Here is a 19,696-nt window from a genome sequence, read left to right as displayed (position 1 = left end):
AAGATTTCAACTGATTGTACGAGGCCCACCCACATTATGGAGGGTATCTGCTTTATTTCAGCTCTTACTTAAATGTTAATCACATCTGAAATATACCTTCACTGCAACATCTGGACAGGTGTTTGACAAAAAACTGGATACCGTGACCTATCCAAGTTGACACATAAAATTAGCCTGCACAGGCCCTGGCTGGTTGGCTCAGCAGTGGAGTGTCGGCCTGGCATGTGGGGGACCCGGGTTCGATTCCCAGCCAGGGCACACGGGAGGGGCGCCCATTTGCTTCTCCGCCCCCCCTCCTTCCTCTCTGTCTCTCTCTTCCCCTCCTGCGGCCGGGGCTCCATTGGAGCGGGGATGGCCCGGGCGCTGGGGATGGCTCCTTGGCCTCTGCCCCGGGCGCTGGAGTGGCTCTGGTGGCTGCAAAGCGTCGCCCCCTGGTGGGCGGAGCGTTGCCCCTGGTGGGCGTGCTGGGTGGGTCCCGGTCGGGCGCATGCGGGAGTCTGTCTGGCTGTCTCTCCCTGTTTCCAGCTTCAGAAAAATACAAAAAAAAAAACCAAACAAAAAAAAACTTAAAAAAAAAATTAGCCTGCACAGTCCCCAAAATATTTACCTGAACCTTTATAGAAAGTTTGTTGACCTCTGAATGAGACAAGTGGTCCATTCCCAGGCTGAGCTCACAGTCTGGCCCCACTGTGTGCAGCCACTGCTTAGAACCAAGTTGGGCTGGCTTCTCTCCACTCCCCTTCCCTATTCTGGTAGGCCAGGTGGCTTTAAAGACCCCTCCACTGCAGAAGGCTCTGAGCAGGACTGAGCCCTGTAGCCCCACCATTCAGAAGCTGCTGGGCTGGGTTATTTAATCTTGAGCCCTGGACGAGCCAGGAGGCCCTGGGATCCCAGGACAGCTCCTGCTGAGGGGAGAAGACACTCTGGCTCCCAGATCTCAGGTGGACTTCCAGCCTTCAGCTGAGCTCCCTCTGCTGCAGTTTGCCAGGTTTCTGTCTCCTGGTGGCTGGGATTTACCACATGGTTTCCCCTGAGCCCCCAAAAGACCCCAAGCAGAGGGCCCCATCCGTCAGGGCACACCACAGCAGCTACAGGTCCGTCACAGGCGAAGGCAGGCTTTAGTGAAGCGGGGGTGATGGCAGCGACTTCAGGGCTTTTACAAAAACCAAGAAAGGATGCGTGTGAAGAATTGATACAGCCAGCCTCCCAAGAGCTGACTTGACTCCTGTGATGACCCTGCCACGTTCTGCTCTTCCCTGAAGGCTTAAGGAGGTTGAGACCAATTTGTCCTAAGATCAGAAAGCTTAGCAAGTCTAGAGTCCTTGGGGACCACTCCTCCCGGGGGTCTACCACGGTGTCCACTGGCATCTCACTGTGTCCACACTGGAAACCTCTACAGAGGTAAACCAAAGCTCAGGGGATACGACTGCAGAGGTCACCCAGGACAGTGTGGCAGAGCTGGGACCACAGCTTGACCTGTCTCCCACTCCTCAACATACTGAAGTCCTGGGAGGTTTACTGGGCTCTAGGCTCAGCCTACGGCGGGGGTGGCCAGGGGTCTGACTGCCAGGCAGGAGGAAGGCCCCAGAGCCTCGGGAGCAGTAACCTGGCTACCCACTTCAGCTACTCAGCACAACACTGACCCCCATGGTTCAGGGGGGCTCCAGTCTATGGGAAGTGGACCCCATGGCACTGTGGGGTCTTTGCAGCAGCCTGAAGGTCAAAGCTGCTTTCCTCGGACTGCCTGGCTCCCGTATAAGGCGGCCTCTCTCCGTGTTCCTGCCACTGGCTCCAGCACCAGGACTGAAGACATGGAGCTCAGTTTTGCCGATTCATTCCTTCACTGACTCATCATTTAGGGTTGGGCCCTGTCCTGGTACTGACCCTCTGACAGCTACACCATGGGAGAGACCCAGGGTATGGCGCAGGGTCAGTCCTGTGACTGCTGGAGTTTCCCCTCTGACAGGGTATCTGACCCCAGGCGCTGCAGGCGGGATTGATGGATCTGTCAGTCAGGGCAGCCTCGCAGCAACCTTCCAAGGAAGGGGCTGGGATCTACTTTTCTTAGTGGTGAAAACAGTCTCATAGAGTTCAGGTGACAGAAAACTAGAAAGCCATGTTTTCAAAAAATATTTATTAACAGGGAAATTTTCACCATATAAGAAAGTGGGGGCCCTGGCCGGTTGGCTCAGTGGTAGAGCGTCAGCCTGGCGTTCAGAAGTCCCAGGTTCGATTCCCGGCCAGGGCACACAGGAGAAGCGCCCATCTGCTTCTCCACCCCTCCCCCTCTCCTTCTCTGTCTCTCTCTTCCCCTCCCGCAGCTGAGGCTCCATTGGAGCAAAGATGGCCCAGGCGCTGGGGATGGCTCCTTGGCCTCTGCCCCAGGCACTAGAGTGGCTCTGGTCCGACGCCCGGGAGGGGCAGAGCATCGCCCCCTGGTGGGCGTGCCGGGTGGGTCCAGTCGGGCGCATGCGGGAGTCTGTCTGTCTCTCCCCATTTCTAGCTTCGGAAAAAATACAAAAAAAAAAAAAAAAGGAAAGAAAGTGGGAAAAGCATATCCCAAAGTAGTTTAATACAATATACCAATTTTGTAAAAATACCTATAATATGTAAACATCTATATTTATATGTATATCCTAGGGGGAAAAACTAGAAATTCACAAAATATTAATAGTGCATTTATCTAAGTCATAGGACTATGGTGACTTAAATTTTACATGTTTTTTTATTTAAACTTCCTTCCAAAACTGAATTATTTTTGTAGTAAATGAAAAACACATTTTAAAGAAAGGTTTAAGTGAGCCCTGACCAGATAGCTCAGTGTTGGTTAGAGCATTGTTCCTATATATGCAGTTTGTGGGTTCAAACCCCAGTCAGGGCACATACAGGAACAGATCAACATTTCTGTCTCTCTCTACCCCCTCCTCTCTCTCTCTCTCTCTCTCTCTCTCTGTCAAAAAAAATTCTATTTAAAAACTTTTTTAGAAAAACGGTCAATTGTTTGCACCAGGCCTTTGCATAAGTGGGAAAACCTATGATGGACCAGCCCGTTTAAATTGCTCAGAGGCACTGAGTGGGTGCTGAGCGCCCTCTACAGGACAATGCAATCCCCATGTCAGGGAACAGCAGTTTCACAGCCCTGGCCATTGCCAGCAAAACAGCACCAGCCTGGGGCCTTTCAAGCAGGTGAGAATTCAAGTCCTGCCCTCAAAGGATTGCAGTGTGTAGATATTTTATGGAAAAGCAGAGCTCTGAAGCAAATACACCATCACCCACAGGACACATTCTTGGAGGAGGTTTAGTGAACAAGCACGGAAGGGGCCCCAAATTAGCAAATTCATTGTGTAACAATATCAGGTCCCAACCAGTTGGTAAGTATTTGTAAGCCAGGCATTGTCCTAAATATATATTTATGTACATATCTGATCCTTATAACAGCCAGGCAGGAAAGAGCCAATATCCTGTGGTACAGAGGAGGAAGAACCAGGATTCAAATCTATTTGGTTCCCAAAATCTGCCTTGCTATGCTGCCTCTTTCCTATTTCTAAGGGACTTTTCCAGAACATGTGACTTTCCTACCTCAGTTAGAAGACAGTGAACACTAACATTCTCACAACATGGTCTCGAGGCCAGATTGCACTGCAAATAGCAAGACTGCCATGCATGTCTCCTTAGCCTGTTTTTCCATGTGTCCTCCCTTCCTGCCAACTGTCACTGAGTTTTCATTGCTGTCAGTGGGTCTGCACTGACCACCCCTATTTATCCTCCTGGTCTGGTGTGACTAGATAAACAAGCTACAGCTTGAGCAGGAGAAAAGGAAATCATGGCATCTGTGCTGTTACCTGTGAGCCTGGGCCACCCACTGCAGCTCCCACGCTTGGCTCAGCAAATAGATAACTCATGGAATAAAATGCATGGGCTTTGTGTTCACAGTTATTTCACTGCTCAGGGCTTTTTCTGTTTGATTTCATTTGGTGATTAGATCTCAGAGGTTAGGTAAGCGATGACTTACTGTTTTCAATTCTGCATGAAAAAGGATTGCAACTCATTCATTCCTGCTGTGCACTTGATTGGTAGGGAAGCTATATTCCATAATATCTACAAACTGTTGAGTGATTTGACAGACATTTCTGGTGCACCCCTACCTATGCCAGGCCATTCCTATGTACTAATGGTACCAGGGAAATAAAAAACTTAGTTGTCAAAATAATTGACTAATTTTAAATTAAATTAAAAGACAATCCTTGATATTGGGAAGACAGAACGGTTACTAGAATGGCAGATAAGTTCCATGTTATGTGCCAATCATGATGGCCACCTGGTCCATGACTCAGCTTTGTGATGACCACCAGAACTCCAAGTTCAGGACCATGAGGCTGCATCTGGGCTCAGTGCTCAGATTCCCTGACTGAAGGGCTCTCTGGAGATCAGAAAGTCCTCTGCCTTCATGTTAAAGATGGGAAATGAGACCCAGAGGAGGAAACCACCTACAAGTCAGGTCTCCTAACATCTAGTCAAAGCTTAGATCCCAACACTGATAGAGAACTCACTACCTTTAAGACAGTTTGACCTGACCAGCGATGGTGCCATGGACAGAGCACTGACCTGGAACACCAAGGTTGCCGGTTTGAAACCCAAGGTCACCAACTCAAGCTGGTTTGAGCATGGGGTCGCCACTCAACCCTGGGTCACTGGCTTGAGCCCAAAGTTGCCGGCTTGAGCCCAAGGTCACCAGTTCAATCCCCGGTCAAGGCACATATGAGAAGTAATCAATGCACAACTAAGTGGAACAACAAGTTGATGCTTTTCTCTCTAATAATAATAGTAAAAAAGACAGTGTGTGCCCAGAGTCTCTTTCTCTGCACTCACTCCCAGAGTCCCTCCCAGGCCCAGGTGTGGGGACTGCTGTCCTCAGGGTGCAGAGTGAATCCTAGGTTTGCATGTCCTTGGGCACATGGGACTTACTGCCTCTGTGGGCTGGGATGAGCCCAGGATCTGCTATTAATGACCCAGTATTTCAGGGTTCAGGCAGCTGGACTCTGTCTACCTCTGCAGGTAAATTACAGGTTTAGTAAGTCAGAAATCAAATAAACACTCCAACTGCCTCGGCTGCTCCAAGGAGAGCAGTGGTTTCCGGGAACCTCCCTACCCAGCTCATCCTAATTACTGCCTGTCACTCCCCTGTGACAGGGGCCTTTTCTTTGGCTCACAGGCTCCAAAAAAACAGGATGGGGCTCCTGGGCACACAGGGTGACACAGACTTTGGTAATCAGCCTGTTTTTGACAACCTATGGATACAACAGGTGCTGACAAGGCCCTGACCTGGCCCCACACCTGGCCACAGGCTGCCCAATGTTGCAGACGCATTGCTCTGGGTGGAATGGATTGCTCCTTAGCAGAAGATGACAGTTTTCACCTCACATGCCAACTCTAATATGCTGGCTGTGGCTGTTTGGAGTTCTGTGCTGATCATGCTGAAATTCTATCCAGATTTGAAAAAAAATATATCACGGTTGATTATTGATGTCTGCCAAGCAGAAGGGAAAGAAAATTATGTCATCTGTTAGGCACTGTCATCCTCAGCCACCCAATGTATACTTGGCTCAGTAAAAAGATAACTCCCACAGAGCTGAACTCCTGATGGTTCACCATGGTGACAGAGAGATAGGTCAGTGAAACCTCCAAGATTTTTTGTTTCTCCAAAACAAATTTCAGTACAACTGCACATCGTCCCCAGAAAGCAGGGACAGATCAAGGGCAGGAAGACGGAAGGTAAACGCCATTGGCCTTAGACCTAAACCATGTTGTTCATTCAGCTCTTTCTGGAGTCACCCCACGCGTTTCTTTATGGGCAGCAGTTTGATAATTCAGATCCACAAATACACCACACAGAGGGCAAGTCCAAGTTCCTTAACAGAAGTGCCCAGAAATGCATACTCTCATACCTGGAAAGAGCAGGCACCTGGACATGGGCCAGACCCTGTCTATATATCCCCAAACCCTGTAAGGAAGAGTGGAGGGCCTCAGGTGGCCATCTTGGGCTCCAGGTGCCTCTCATGGTCATTTCATATCTGCCCACAGCTGGGCCTGCAATGAGCAAGGGAAGGTCCTCAGACAGGACTTTTGTGCCAACCCCAAAAAGCCAGTCAGCACGTGCCACTGGGGGAGAGGGCTGGCGCGGAACCCTGCTTGATGACTCAGGCCACCTGGACTGGAGGCCAGAATCTATCACAACTTCAGGCAGGGGAGGGGGTAGAGGGGCCTGAAAGGATTCAGCCCTGGCAGGAAGGTGGGAGGGACATGGACGTATTGCTCTCTGACGACTCTCCGTGCCAATCCTGTCGGTGGTTTGGAGGCGCTGCAGCGGCCGGGGGCGGGGTCTCAGTGGCAGCCGCAGGCCTTGACCACCATGTTGCGGTGTTTGCGCAGGATGACGTTGTTGCTGCTGTCGTAGTAGAGCACGGAGGTGGCGCTCAGCTTGGTGGGTGCGCAGCACGCCTTGGGGACTGCATCTGGCTTCATCAAGTGCACCTGGCCAGGGAGGGGTCCGCAGGCAGAGGTGTGAGCACACCGACCTTCCCCCAGGACCTGCGCAGCCCGGCCCCCAGCTGTGGCCTGCCCTGGGCCTCCATCCGCAGGCCCCTTCCCTGCTCCATTGACTGCAGCCTGGGCAGGTGTCAGGGGCAAACCTGCCCTCCTTTACCCTTTTTCTGCCGAGGCCCTCAGGGCACAGCCTGGGCATCTGCCTGCTCGCTGCCACACCTACTGCCCTCAGACCTGAGGACCCTGCTGGTCCCCAGCACACAATGCACCTGTGGCAGGTAGCGCAGCCTGAAGCCCCTGCCTGAGGCCTCTGGGGTCCCCTCCACTCCTCCCTCTTCTCTGTGCTTCTGTGATGTCCTTAATCATCTTGTCCATCTTTGTCATTCATGGTCTGTCTGCCCTCTTGACTGGGACCCCATGGGTGTTCCTGGGACAAGTGGATAAAACCCAGGGTTCTAGGTTCACCCTTGGGTGTTTAACACCGTTATTTCTCAAAGCACTTTTCATCCCTCACAACAGCTTCTGCGGCAAGGACTGCTCTGGCAGATGAAGAAACTGAGGCACACAGGCCACGTGAGCTGTGGCAGGACTTGGACCCAGGCACAGTGACCCTACTCCCTCTTCCAAAACAGCTTTACCCACCCAAAAGAGCCTGAGTGAAGAGCTGTTTCGGCCTCCATACAAATATTTATCCTGAGACTTGGCAGGATGAGCTGAGTTTACACTGGACTCGTCAGGGCCCCGAACGGACGGGCCCAGAAGGCTGCCCCGCACTCTGGGGGCAGAAGAGAAAAGGACCCTGCCTTTGTCAGTGTGTTTTGGCCGTTTCGAGGGCCCAGGACCGCCCAGCCCTCACGGAGTCTGCAGAGCAGGACCTGGATGAAGCCATCTGATAGGGGGACATGTCCAGCAGCCTGGTCCCTGTTCCCCAATTCCCAGCCTTGTCCCGGAAGCCCCAGCTCTGCGCCAGCCTGCCAGGAGGACTGTCAGCCCGGCACTGGGCTGGCGTGGGGCCCACTGAGGAAGCCGAGGCCTCTGCAGGGATGTCCAGCCAGACTGGGACATAGGGACCACTGCTCCCTAACTTCCCAGCCTCCACGTGTGGTGTCTGCCTCGGCATGCACAGGCCTACGTGAAAGAAACCCAGCAATACCGCCCTGCTGTGCCAGCCACGGGGGCTTTAAGTGGCTGGAAATCAGCGAGAGCCTTTCCTAACTTGGGACTCTGGAGAGAGATGTCAGGCACCTCAGGGATAACCCTAACCCCCTAGACCAGAGCTTTATGAGATCAGTGACAGAAAGAGAAGCTGCCTCTTATTTCATCTTCACCAGACAGATGGATTTGTGTCTAATGCGCCATTCCATTCAATTCATTTTTGCGCTACTAGGAGACCAGGTCAGAGATTTTGTTACTTTGGGTATAAATTGCGCATCTGTGGGCCTCAGTTTCCTACTCTGCTACAAAGTATAATGATACTTTTCTCATTTCCAACACAAATATATCTCTCACACAAGCCTTGTGGTTGCCATGCCAGGACCAGGAACACAGAAATGTCCCAGACATGGTCCCTGCCCCATCCTCGGTGGCTAGGGAAAGGGGGGTAGGGGGAACACTCCAACAGACCACCAGGACCCACAGGAGCAGCACAGCAATCACAGCAGTCCCTCAGCGCTGCAGGAGCATGAGTGCTGGCACCATCCCTAGGAGGGAAGGGCCCCAGGCCAGGCATGCAAGGTGGTCAGCAGTTGACTGGTCCCAGGGCAGAGGAGGAGGCCGGCCAGTGTAAAGGCAAGTGCAAAGAAAGGAAGACAGGGAGGTGGGAAACCCCCAGCCCATGCTGGCGCTGAGAGTGCGCAGGGCAGCGAGGGCACTGGGATGTGTGCTGGGGGTGTTGGCGGGGTCAGCAGCGTGGCTAATGGGGGGCCCCAGTCCCAGGCTGAGGACTCCTGGAGATAATGGGAAGTGAAGGAAAGCACCTCAGCCAAGAACAAGGTCAGATTTGAAGGGTGAGCCTGAAGGGACACTTTTCTTTCTTTCTTTCTTTCTCTTTCTTTCTTTCTTTCTTTCTTTCTTTCTTTCTTTCTTTCTCTTTCTCTCTCTCTCTCTATCCCTCTCTCCCTCCCTCCTTTCTTTCCCCTTCCTTCCTTCCTTCCTTCCTTCCTTCCTTCCTTCCTTCCTTCCTTCCTTCCTTCCTTCCTTCCTTCCTTCCTCTCTTTCTCTCTCTCTCTCTTTCTTTACTTTTTCCTTAAGGTTTTATTTAGAGGAGAGGGTGGGGGGAGTGAGAAGTATAGTCGCTTCACTTTAGTTGTTCATTGCTTGATTGTTGCTTGCCGTATGTGCCTTGACCAGACAAGCCCAGGGTTTTGAACCGGCAACCTCAGCATTCCAGGTTGAGGCTTTATCCACTGCGCCACAGGCCAGGCAGCACTTTCCTTCTCTAGGACCCTGGATGCGCTGAGGTCCTCCCACATCACCACCCAGCCTCCCTGCCTTCCCTCTTTCTTCTCAGGCCTCTCCATGAGGGAGGCCTGTCCTCACGGCTTCTTCTCTCTGGTGCCTGCACCTTCCCAAAGAAGCTCATCTGTTCTAAGGACTCAAAAAACAGCCACACAAGCTACATCTCTCAGTTCAAAGCTCCAGCCTGGCCTCTGTGAACTCTGGGATCCAGCCACCTGCCCAACTTGGCCACATGGGTTCTCATCGAGCTTCAAGCATGTGCTGGCAAAAAGCAGATGACTGATTCCCCCAATCTCCTCCCACCCCAAAAAACCTCTGCCCCCCAGGTCACCCCCCAGGTCAGAGCCTTTGCCTGGAGGCCCCTGGTTCCTCCCTATCTCCCTCCTGACCCGATTCTGAGAGCCACCTTACCTCCCCCATCTGCAGGGCCTCAGCTACTTCTCACCACCCGTCAGTCACCCTGGTCCTCTTGTCAGGTGGCTGCAGCAGCTTCCTCACTGTCTCCTGGCACCTTCCACCCTCCATCCAAGTTCAGCCTCCCACCAAGTCAGAGAGCGGCTTCTAGGGAGTCAGTCAGATCATGGCACTGCCTCCCTAAAACCTAGCAATGTCTTCTCAGTTTACCTGGGGTTGAATCCACCCACCTGCCACATTACCTGGGACCCCAAGGCCTTATATTAGGGACCCCTGCCCACCCAACATCACCTCCCTGGGCCCTCCTTTGCTTCTCTCCAGCCCCGCCTCCCTGTGGACCCTGAGCCCACCCGGCTGCTCCTGTCCTGGGGCCTGTGCACTCGCTCCCGCCTGGAAAGACCATCCTCCTCGTGCAGAGGCCCAGTCTTCCCTCCTCACAGGTCCCACTGTCCTGGCTGGTCTCTGGCAGCCGCCCCCTCTCCCCAGGAGGGCAGCTGCTGCCCTGTTTGCACCCACGACAGCCTGAGCGCTCACTCCTGCTGACCAACAGTGGGGGCCAAGGGCCTGCACAGAGGTGGGGAGGTGGGAGGGTAGCTCTGGAGGTGCAAGTGCAGTTGTCCCCCCACACGCCTCCCAGGGCCTGGGAGACGCACATCCATGAAGGATGGGAGGCCTGGGTGGCCATCACACAGAGCCTGTCACCCCGAGTTTCACCAAGATAGGGAGCCCTCAGGGTCCAGCAAATCTCAACTGACGTTGAGAAAGGAGGCGTTACAGATCAAAGCAGCTTCCCCTACATTTACTCTCACCCTAAGGAACCCCCTTGACAGCCTCTTGCTAGGTAAACGTAAGGCTCGAGCATGTTACGAACTCAGAGTCTAGGTTAACATTCTAGAAAGAAGTCTACATACACATACACACAAACTATTTAAAACACAGCAATAGCCTGACCTGTGGTGGCGCAATGGATAAAGTTTCGACCTGGAAATGCTGGGGTCGCTGGTTCGAAACCCTGGGCTTGCCTGGTCAAGGCACATATGGGAGTTGATGCTTTGAGCTCCTCCCCCCCTTCTCTCTCTCTGTCTTTCCTCTCTCTGTCTCTCCCTCTCCTTTCTAAAATGAATAAATAAAAAAAACCAAAACAAAACAAAACACAGCAATAATTGGCCCTGGCCATTTGGCTCAGTAGTAGAGGTAGAGTATCAGCCTGGCGTGTGTATGTCCTGGGTTCAATTCCCAGTCAGGACACACAGGGGAAGAGCCCATCTGCTTCTCCATCTCCCCTCTCCACCCCCACCCTGGCTTCTCTCACTCTCTTCTCCTCCTGCAGCCATGGCTCAACTGGAGCAGGTTGGCCCCAGATGCTGAGGCCATGGCCTCCACCTCAGGCACTAAGAAGAGCTTAGCTGCTGAGCAACAGAGCAACACCCCAGATGAGCAGAGCATTGCCTCCTATTGGGCTTGTTGGGTGGATCCCGGTCAGGGCACATGCAAGAGTCTGTCTCTCTGCCTCACCTCCTCTCATTGAATTAAAAAAACAAAACAAAACAAAAAAAAACCCATAACAATCCTCAGTAATGACTATATTCCTCATAGAAACTACTTTTTGGCATTGGCATTCAAGTGGCCCCAAACATTGCACATCATATGCCACACCATCTGTAGACACACGAAAGCTAGGAGGACCAGGAGAAAGAGCCAGTGGGAAGTAAATGGAAGGGGAGCCCAATCTCAGAGAAGCCCTGTCCGCAAGGGCACACAGGTGGCTCTCCTTGCACTCTCCGTGACTGGGTTGGGTGAACACACACGCCTCTCACCCTATGCACACATGTCACAAGAGGTTGAACAATCCAGTGTACATGCATGCATGTGTTCAGAGCATGCAAATGTTCTGTTTGTGCATGTGACCACAGCAGGCTGCCTTTATGAGTCTGGGCCCCACTACATCCCTGCATGTCCCCACATGCATGTGTGCACAGATGTGTGTGTACCAGCAGTTAGTACATACACAGCATACCACACATGGACCAGCATCTCTACAGGTGTGGGAATTTAACTACAATGCACGAAGCCAAGGTTCCAGGTGGAGAAACCTCCCTGAGACCCGAGCAGGTTGTTCCCAATTCACCTCCTGCAGTCCCAGCAGCCCCTCTCCCCAGCGCACCCTCCCCCGGGGTCTGGGCACGACAGGTTGGTACTGACCAAGGACTGCAGGATGGCGTGGTTGGTGGCGTTCATGCAGGAGTCCAGCGGGAAGGAGCACTCCCCCTCACAGTAATAGGCTGAGTAGCCCTGGGGGGCGATGACCCAATCCTGGGTGGGAGAAGGGGAGAATGAGTCCCACCCATGTGGCTCCTCTCAAGCCCCTCCACCCAACACCTGTCACAGAGGATTCAGGGCTTCCCCTCACCCTCCCTCAGCCTCAGAGACCTGTCAACCTACCCTCAGGCCCCTCCGGGAGCATGCCCCCATCCCAAGACCCTCAGCAAACAGGACTGCACTCATCTGTCCCCATCACGTGCCATCAGCACTCGGCATCATCCTCCCAGCCTGTCCCTCACGTCCTGTCTCCTGAGGCTGGAGAAGGCACAGAGGCACTGCCACTCTGGCCTCAGTTTCCTTACTGTAGCTCTGACATTTCATGGCTCAGGATTCATATTATCTCTGTTTTCATAGGTTTTACCAAAAAGCATTTCTTCACTATAAAAGTAACACATTCTCCTTTTAGAAAACTTAAAAAACATGAAAAAAAATACATGAGAAAATAAAATTCCTCAATTCTACCTCCTCCTGGAGATACACTTATGATCTTCAGGTGAGGATGTCATTTACAAAAGAAGGGGAAGAGTAGAAATTACCAGCCAGCCAAGGTCCTGGAAGCTGACGTAGAGCTCGTGGCGACGGCAAACCTGCCGACCATGGGAGCCGTGGACGTCATCTGCAGGGGACAGATGGTGCAAGGTCTTTTCTGGGGTCCTGCTTTGTGCAGCTACCACTGGGCTCCCAGGGTGGGGACGCCCTGATGGACACATTTGTGGGATAAATGATGGGAAACTAAACCATCTGGTCTCATAAAGCTCATCCCTCAGCTCTGCCATAAACAGCCCAGGGGACTTTTCTGCCTCCTGAGACCCCTGCTGCCCTCACTCCACCTGTCCCGCCACACCCACTCCACAGGGTCCAGCAGCTCCCACTGAGGCCAGCCAAACAGCCGACTCCCAGGAAGGGAAGGGAGGCACATGGTCGGGTCAGGCCCATCTGATCCTGAGGGGCTGACCGGTGGGGAGACCTCTGCCTAAATGACTGTGCACCCCGCAGGGTGCCTGGGAGAGAACCGAGGGCCCCAGCGGGCGGCGCTGCCCGGAGGAAGGGCACCTGGTTTGGACGGAGACTTCTGGGAAGGCCTGGTGGCCTGGTGAGGCAGGAGACTGCAGAGAAGGGACTTCCCGGGGGTAGGGAGGCCTGAGAGACAGTGCCGTGGCCGGCCCACAGTGGGCCTGGGCAAAGGGGGGCGTGAGGAAAGGTAGCTGGAGGGTGGCCATTGGCTTGACCCGTCCTGAGGGCAGGGAGATTCTGTCGCCGCCACTGGTCCTCAGCCAGAAGCCTGAGGGGCTCAGCCCAGACCGTCCCCGCAGCTCACCAAAGATCCCTGGGAGCTTGTTCGGCTGCGGCAGCTCGTTGGTTTTTTTTGGCAGCCTCCTCCTCAGGGGCCTCACTGCCCGAGGGACTCGGATGGGGCTGGGGCTCGCCCTGAAAAAGGTGACCATGAAAGGCTGTTTGGAGTTCGATGCCCGTTGCCCCAGCAGCCCGGCCAGACCCGGATCCACGTTGTGCCCTGAGACAGAGAGAGGAAAGGGAGTGGTCACTGGAGGGCAGTGGCTCTGCACGTGGACACAGCAGGGCCTGGGCGGAACCAGGAGCATAAAAGCTGAGGACTGAGGGGACCCACTGTGCCTCGGTTTCCTCATCTGAAGACCAGAGTCCCAAGCCCAGTTCCAGCCCCCAGCAGGCAGGTCTGAAGGAGATTGTGGAAGGAGGGCCTCATGAACCACAGGGTCAGCAGTAGTGACGGTCGTGTACACGGCCATTTGTGAAGCTCTTACAGGACTCGGTGTCATTTCACAATGATGGTCTCGCTCGTCTTTATAGTAATCCTGGGCCTCACATGTCACGGAGAACCTTCAGTCACTCTGTGATACCCCAGAGCCACACGACTAGGGACCCACCTTGGTCTGAGGACTCCTAGGCCTGAGGTGTACCTTCCCCCCATATTTCTGGGGGTGTCAATGTAGGACTGATGACACCCAGCTGACTGGAGCAGCTTCTAGGGTGCAGTGCCCAACAGCAGGGCACTCGCTGTTTCCTGATGCCCCAGACACCAGGCTCAGTGGGGCAGAGACACTGGACCCAAGTCCCGGAGCCTGGGTTTAACCCTCGTCGGTCTAATTCCAGAGCCCAAGTCCTTATCCACAAGGCCCGGTTAGTGGCTAAAGAAAAGAGAGGGCTGCGGGCAGGGACACGATGGGGCCTCAGCCCTAGGAAGAGTGAGGTCTATAAAAATGGCATTTCACCCACAGCCGCTTAAAGACCGAGGCCGCCGTGAAAAACAGTCATTAGCCCTGCAGATGTCGGCTCCACCAAGGAAACGCTTCCTGGACTCTGTATTCCCAAATGACCTCTTGATGTTTTAATTGTCAAAGCAATATAATGACAAGTGTAAAGACTTTTGAGGAAAAAATATCACTATTACCATAATTTACTTAGAGATTAGCTTATCATTAGACGTGTAGGTTACTTTTTGGCTTTCATTATAAAGAAGAAAATGAGAAAGAACCTCTTCATTTTCTTTTCCTGTGGAATTTTTATCCTGAACAACAGGAGCGTGATTACTCACCCATTTTGAGAGGGAGAGAGAAAAAGAGGGAGAGAGATGAGAAGCATCAACTCATAGTTGCGGCACTTTTTTTAGTTGTTCATTAATTGCTTCTCATTCGTGCCTTGACTGGGGGGCTCAAGCCGAGCCAGTGACCCCTTGCTCAAGCCAGTGACCTTGGGCTTCAAGCCAGTCACCTTTTTGCTTAAGCCAGTGACTATGGGATCATGTGGGTGATCCCATGCTCAAACAATAGCCTCAGGGTTTCGAACCTGGGACTTCAGCATCCAAGGTTAACACCCTATATACACTGTGCCCCCACTGATGAGGCTCATTTTTCCATTTCTTAAAACACAGGGCCAACTCTTACCCTTCTGCCTACATTTCCTCAATGTTGCAACACTGATTCACACACATACATGCACACATCTGTTCATAAACACACACATGCATTATATATACAGGGTACATATGTCCACATATGTAGGTAAATATATATATATTTCTTCCATTAGCAGGTCCACTGTGATTCTCCATTACCCACTACAGGTCAAAGACATTGCCTGCCCCGCCCACAGTCCTGCTCAAAGGGCAGCTTTAAACAGCTGAGTTTTAGACCTGAGTCCATGAGCCTTAGTGAACTGAACAACTAATTAATTCTGCAACTAACCTTTGACCTATGACATCACTGCCACAAACAAGGCGCTGGGCCCATCAGAGGCTCCATGCAGGACTGAACCCACTAAGACAGGAGGGTGTAGCTGCAGGAGCTGTCGCTGGAAGGAGCCCAGACAGAGCCATTCGGTAGAGTTTGGGTCATGGCAAGTCCCAGCCATGAGGAAGCAGCAGAACCACGAGGACACGCAGATGCGGACGGGGGGAGGCCAGTGAGGCGAGGGTGAGGAGGCAACAGTGGGGACAGGAGCGGACGGGGGACGGGGGGCTGTCGTCAGCACGGCGCTGGAGCGGAGCTCCGTGGCCTGACTGACACATGACGGCCGTGGGCCCAGGCAGCCCTCCAGGCCTGTGGGTGCTGCTGCCACTGTGGGGTTAGGGCGACTCATTGTTCCCCTGAGGCTATGTTCACTGTTTGCTTTTCTTTGGGCAACTGTCTGTTCAAGGATTTTATTGGGGTTTCCTGGGCTCAGAGAAAATGACATAGTGAATCAGTTAGGCAACAAGTCCTCCCAGCATGCCACTGAGGCCGGCCTCTGTGGGGTACTAGGTCCTGACTGAGGGTCCTGAAGTAGCTAATCCTAGGTTCCCATTTTACAGAAGCAGAAACGAAGGCCCTAAGGTTAAAATGAAAAAAACAGCCTCTGTGAGCAAGGCCTCCTTCCCAGCTAGGCTGTCACCTGCTACATAGGTCTGACATTGGGTAGGATGGCAAAGGTGCTCCCGTGCTCTCTTTGATGTCCTCCATGGTCAGGCCTTCCCAGAGCTCAATCAGCATTGGTCCTCTCTTCCTGTGCATGTTCAACACGGCCTCTTCTCTGCGGGTTCGGTCCACACACCGCTTCCCAGTTGGGGCACTGTGCATTTCTCTGAGATTTTGGGGGCGTTGGCCTTGGTGCAGTGCTCCATGGCGATCACTCTTCTGGTCTTGATATTGGACAACAAATCCATTACACCCTCCCCATTCCCTTCTCCTTCTTCCCAGCGATCATCCAGTTAGCCAGAAACCTGCATGGCTCCTAGATGATTAGGTGGATGAGCCCCCTTCGATCATGGCCAATGAGTCATTGCTGGCAAATGAGTCATAGCCCCTGGGAAGAATGGTGAGTGTATGCTGGCCCGCATTGATGAGATCTGTATCCACCTCCTCTTTTAATGGAAATGGACCCAAGCCTAGGCTTCCATTTTCACTGTGAAGATGAACAGATACATTGAGACTGGTATAGTTACTGGCCAGAAGAGAGATGTCTATGCCCAAATTGGCATACCTGCCATCCTCAAATTCAAGAGCTGCCTGTTTGATGATTCATGCCCTTATGTCATCTGCAGACTTGGCTTTTCCATCTTCCTCTTTCTGGATTGTTTTTTGTTGTGTGTGTGTTTTTTAAGTGAGAGGAGGGGAGATAGTGAGGCAGACTCCCGTATGTGCCCTGACCAAGATCCAAACAACAATCCTCAATTAGGGCCAATGCTAGAATCAACTGAACCATCCTCAGCACCTAAAGCCGACACTTGGACCAACCAAGCTAACCTCAGCACCTGGGGCCGATGCTCAAGCCAGTTAAGCCACTGGCTGCAACAGGGGAAGAGAGAAGAAGGGGGAGAGGAAGGTGGAGAGAAGCAGATGATCCTGTGTCATGTGCCCTGACTGGGGATTGCATTCAGGACATCCATATGCTGGGCCTACACTCTATCCGCTGAGCCAACTGGCCAAGGCCTCTTTCTGGATGTTAACTACCGTCAAGTCCTTTACATGGGTCTTGAGAAGCGCCTTTATCAGGTTCTCAGGAATTCCACAGAGCCTGAAGCCTCTGACTGTGATCTTTGCCCCTTCAAGATGGCCTTCATAGCCGCCACAGGACACGTGTAGAACATGGTGCCAGCACAGTTCCTGCTGGTGCAGATGCTGTCCTTGCCTCGTGGGTATGCAGCACCCAGGCGATGCCAACAGAAGCCGCAGAGCAGCTATCGTCGGATGCTGCTCCAGGACCTGCCTGGAATGGGCCCTGCCAGGGACAGCTGCCTGCCATGTGCACCCCAGACCGAGCATCACAGGGCAGGGAGGGTGCCGTGGTGATGCACTGGCCCACAGGTGCCCCCACACCACCTGGCCTCCATTGCCAAATGAGGGGCCCTGAAGGCACTGAGCCTCCTGGCCCCAGGAACTGCAGACAGCAGAGGAACCTGGCCCAGGAATGTCCACCCTGACGGGGAGGGAGCTGGGTCTGCACTGACAGTCTGGTCCAGTGCACGGAGGCCTGTGGGCACCACTAGGGGAAGGCTCAGTCACAGGTCCCCTTGGGCCCCAATGCTGAGCTTCCTCCCCAGGTGGCCTGCTCCAGTTCCAAGCCTATAAATCACTTTTACGTTTCAGTGGTTCCCACACCTGTCTCCCCAGCAGGCACCTGTCCTGGAATGACATTTTTATGGACGTCCGCCAGGGCAATCAATGATAACAAGGCCCAGCAAGAACTCCTCATTTCCTACCTCAATCCTGCCCCTTCTCCATTCTTCCCCAACGCAGGTAAAGAAGAAATATGTATTTAAAAAAAAATCCACTTGCACACCAAGAACAGACTGATGACGTCAGAGGGGAGGGGACTGGAGGACCAGGTGCAAAAGGTGAAGGGACAGAATAGTCACAGGATGTGAAGGACAGCACAGGGACGAGAATCAATAGCGTTGCAATAACCGTGTATGGTGCCAGGTGGGCGCTGGAAATGCCGGGGAACACTGTCAAATGTGTGACTGTCTAACCACTGTGGTACGTTTGTCACAACTAATGAACCAATACTTGTATCTTCCTCTTAACAGCACATTTATTCAGATTTCACTAGTTTTCCCCACTGTCCTCGTCTCTCCCAGGACCCCACCCAGGACCCCACAGGGCACTGAGTCATCACAACTCCTCACGCCCCTCTGGGCTGTGACGACTCCTCCAGCTGCCCTTGTTTCTGATGACCTCGACAGTTTGGGGAGGCACTTGTCAGGCACGCTGTGGGCTGTCCTTCAGTTTGGGTTTGGTCGTGTTTTTCTCACAGTTACAGAGGGGCTAAAGGTTTTGGGAAAGGATGGAGGAGAAGTGTCCTTCTCGTTCCCTCACGTCCAGGGGACGCAGGAGCCAGTGAGTTATTCACAGGAACCCTGATCTCCTGGCTGAAGTCATGCTGGTCGGCTTTCTCCACCATCAAGTGACCTTCCCTCCCGCTACCACTGTCTGGGAAGCCGGTCACTCAGGGTGGCCCACACTGAAGGGCGGGGAGGGATCCCACACCTCCTCGAGGGGTCGTCTGTAGAAAGCTGGATCAGATCCTGCCATTCTCCCCTGTTACTAAATTCAAGAAGCTCCTAACAACTCCAGCATCTCACCCTGGTTTTCCGTAATTCCGAATGCCCCCTGCCCGCCTCTCCCAATCTCCTGTCCTTCCATCCTCTCCCTGAACCACTCTGCTCCAGCCATGGCGGTCCCTTGATGTAGTCACACGCCAATCCAGGCTCACCTTCGGCCTTTCTATCCCCACTGCCTGGGACAGAGGAGGCTCTGCCCCCAAACACCCGGTGAATGAATGAATGCACTCCTCCCACAGAGGAGAAAACAGAGGCCCAGAAGGGTGAGTAGCCTGCCAAGGCTGCAGTTAGGAAGCTGCAGAGCTGGGATGCACCCAGACCTCTCTGGTCAGAGCCCCAGGAGAAGGTTCGCTGCTGGACCCGAGTCTTACCGTCCTCTGTTTCCACATAGAGGCGGAGTCCCAGGTCCTTGTTACGGTTCAGCAGCCAGCGGTCACTGGCTGCTGTCACATCCAACACCAGCCAGCCCTCGTCCTCAGCTCGGAGCGTCTGAAGATCCAAAAAGAACAAGTCAGACTCCCTGTGGATACGAAAGAACAATTAACCGAAGCCGCACAGCTGCCTCCGTGTTTCCAGCGCCCACCTGGGGGACCACTCGTAGGGCATCGACCCTCCTGGCTGTGAGCTGGGCGCCCAACTGCCTTATCTCGTGGTATCTGCCACAGAATGGTGCTACTGCCCCTGTGTACAGATGGGGAAACTGAGGCATGGGACTCAGTGACCTATCCAAGGTCCCACAGCCAGGACAGCAGGGAGGGGACTTGAAGTCAGGGTGACAGGGCCGTGGGCCAAGCATCCTTAGTCTCTGAAGGTGTGCTCCCAGGAGGCTCCCCATCTGTCCTCTGGGAAATGTACCGTCCAGGGCTGGGCCAGAGGCTTGACCAAGAGGCGGGGTGTGGGGCAAGCACCTGTTGGCCTGCTCCCTGACCACCTCGAACATGCTGACGTGGAGGGTCCTGTTGAGCGGGTGGGTGCTGGGCAGCTTGTAAATCCGGAACTCAGCGGCTGTTACCGCCTCCCCCGCCGGGATCTGGGTCAGGTCAAAGCAGAACTCCTTCCAGTGGGGCTCCTGGTGGCCCAGGGCGCGGTCGAGCTCCACTGCAAGACAGAGCGGGCTGGCGTTCACTCCCGGTCCTGGCCCGGGCTGCAAGGTGGCAGCGCCCGGTGGGAACCAGGGCCTGGGCAGCCTGGGGACAGGCATCTGCCCACAGGCTCTGCCCCGAGGGCTGAGAGGGACCCCTGAGCCCCGCAGTGAGGTGCCCAGAAAAGCACCTGACACACAGCGGAGCCAACAAAGGCAGCTTCCATTTCTGGCCCCCCGAACCTCACACCAGCAGGTCCTGGCTCAGCCCCTGGGGCTCTGGGACCCACATGGGAGGCAGAGAG

The 19,696-nt window shown here is 53.7% G+C and overlaps 1 protein-coding gene and 1 pseudogene across 2 annotated transcripts in view; both read right to left on the bottom strand.

Annotated features, from left to right (window-relative positions):
• Positions 1 to 1,542: 1,542 nt before the first annotated feature.
• The window catches only part of BMP8B (bone morphogenetic protein 8b), a 33,607-nt gene continuing 15,453 nt past the window's right edge, over positions 1,543 to 19,696 (bottom strand). The window contains exons 2-7 of one of the 2 annotated variants that reach the window (XM_066269561.1): positions 19,219 to 19,408; positions 18,682 to 18,830; positions 13,055 to 13,249; positions 12,273 to 12,433; positions 11,617 to 11,727; positions 1,543 to 6,531 (exon numbers count right to left, since the gene is read on the bottom strand). In XM_066269561.1, coding sequence (XP_066125658.1) covers positions 6,382 to 6,531; positions 11,617 to 11,727; positions 12,273 to 12,433; positions 13,055 to 13,249; positions 18,682 to 18,830; positions 19,219 to 19,408 — 956 coding nt within the window. In that variant the 3' untranslated portion in view covers positions 1,543 to 6,381. The remainder of the gene's footprint in view (positions 6,532 to 11,616; positions 11,728 to 12,272; positions 12,434 to 13,054; positions 13,250 to 18,681; positions 18,831 to 19,218; positions 19,409 to 19,696) is intronic. The other variant, XM_066269562.1, reaches the window with a different exon arrangement.
• Positions 15,631 to 16,328, bottom strand: LOC136328755 (succinyl-CoA:3-ketoacid coenzyme A transferase 2, mitochondrial-like; annotated as a pseudogene).

This window comes from Saccopteryx bilineata, chromosome 3 (genome assembly GCF_036850765.1).
Source record: "Saccopteryx bilineata isolate mSacBil1 chromosome 3, mSacBil1_pri_phased_curated, whole genome shotgun sequence".
NCBI classification, from domain to species: domain Eukaryota; kingdom Metazoa; phylum Chordata; class Mammalia; order Chiroptera; family Emballonuridae; genus Saccopteryx; species Saccopteryx bilineata.
Note: the sequence above shows the minus strand (reverse complement) of the source record. Positions and strands in the feature narration are given on the sequence as shown.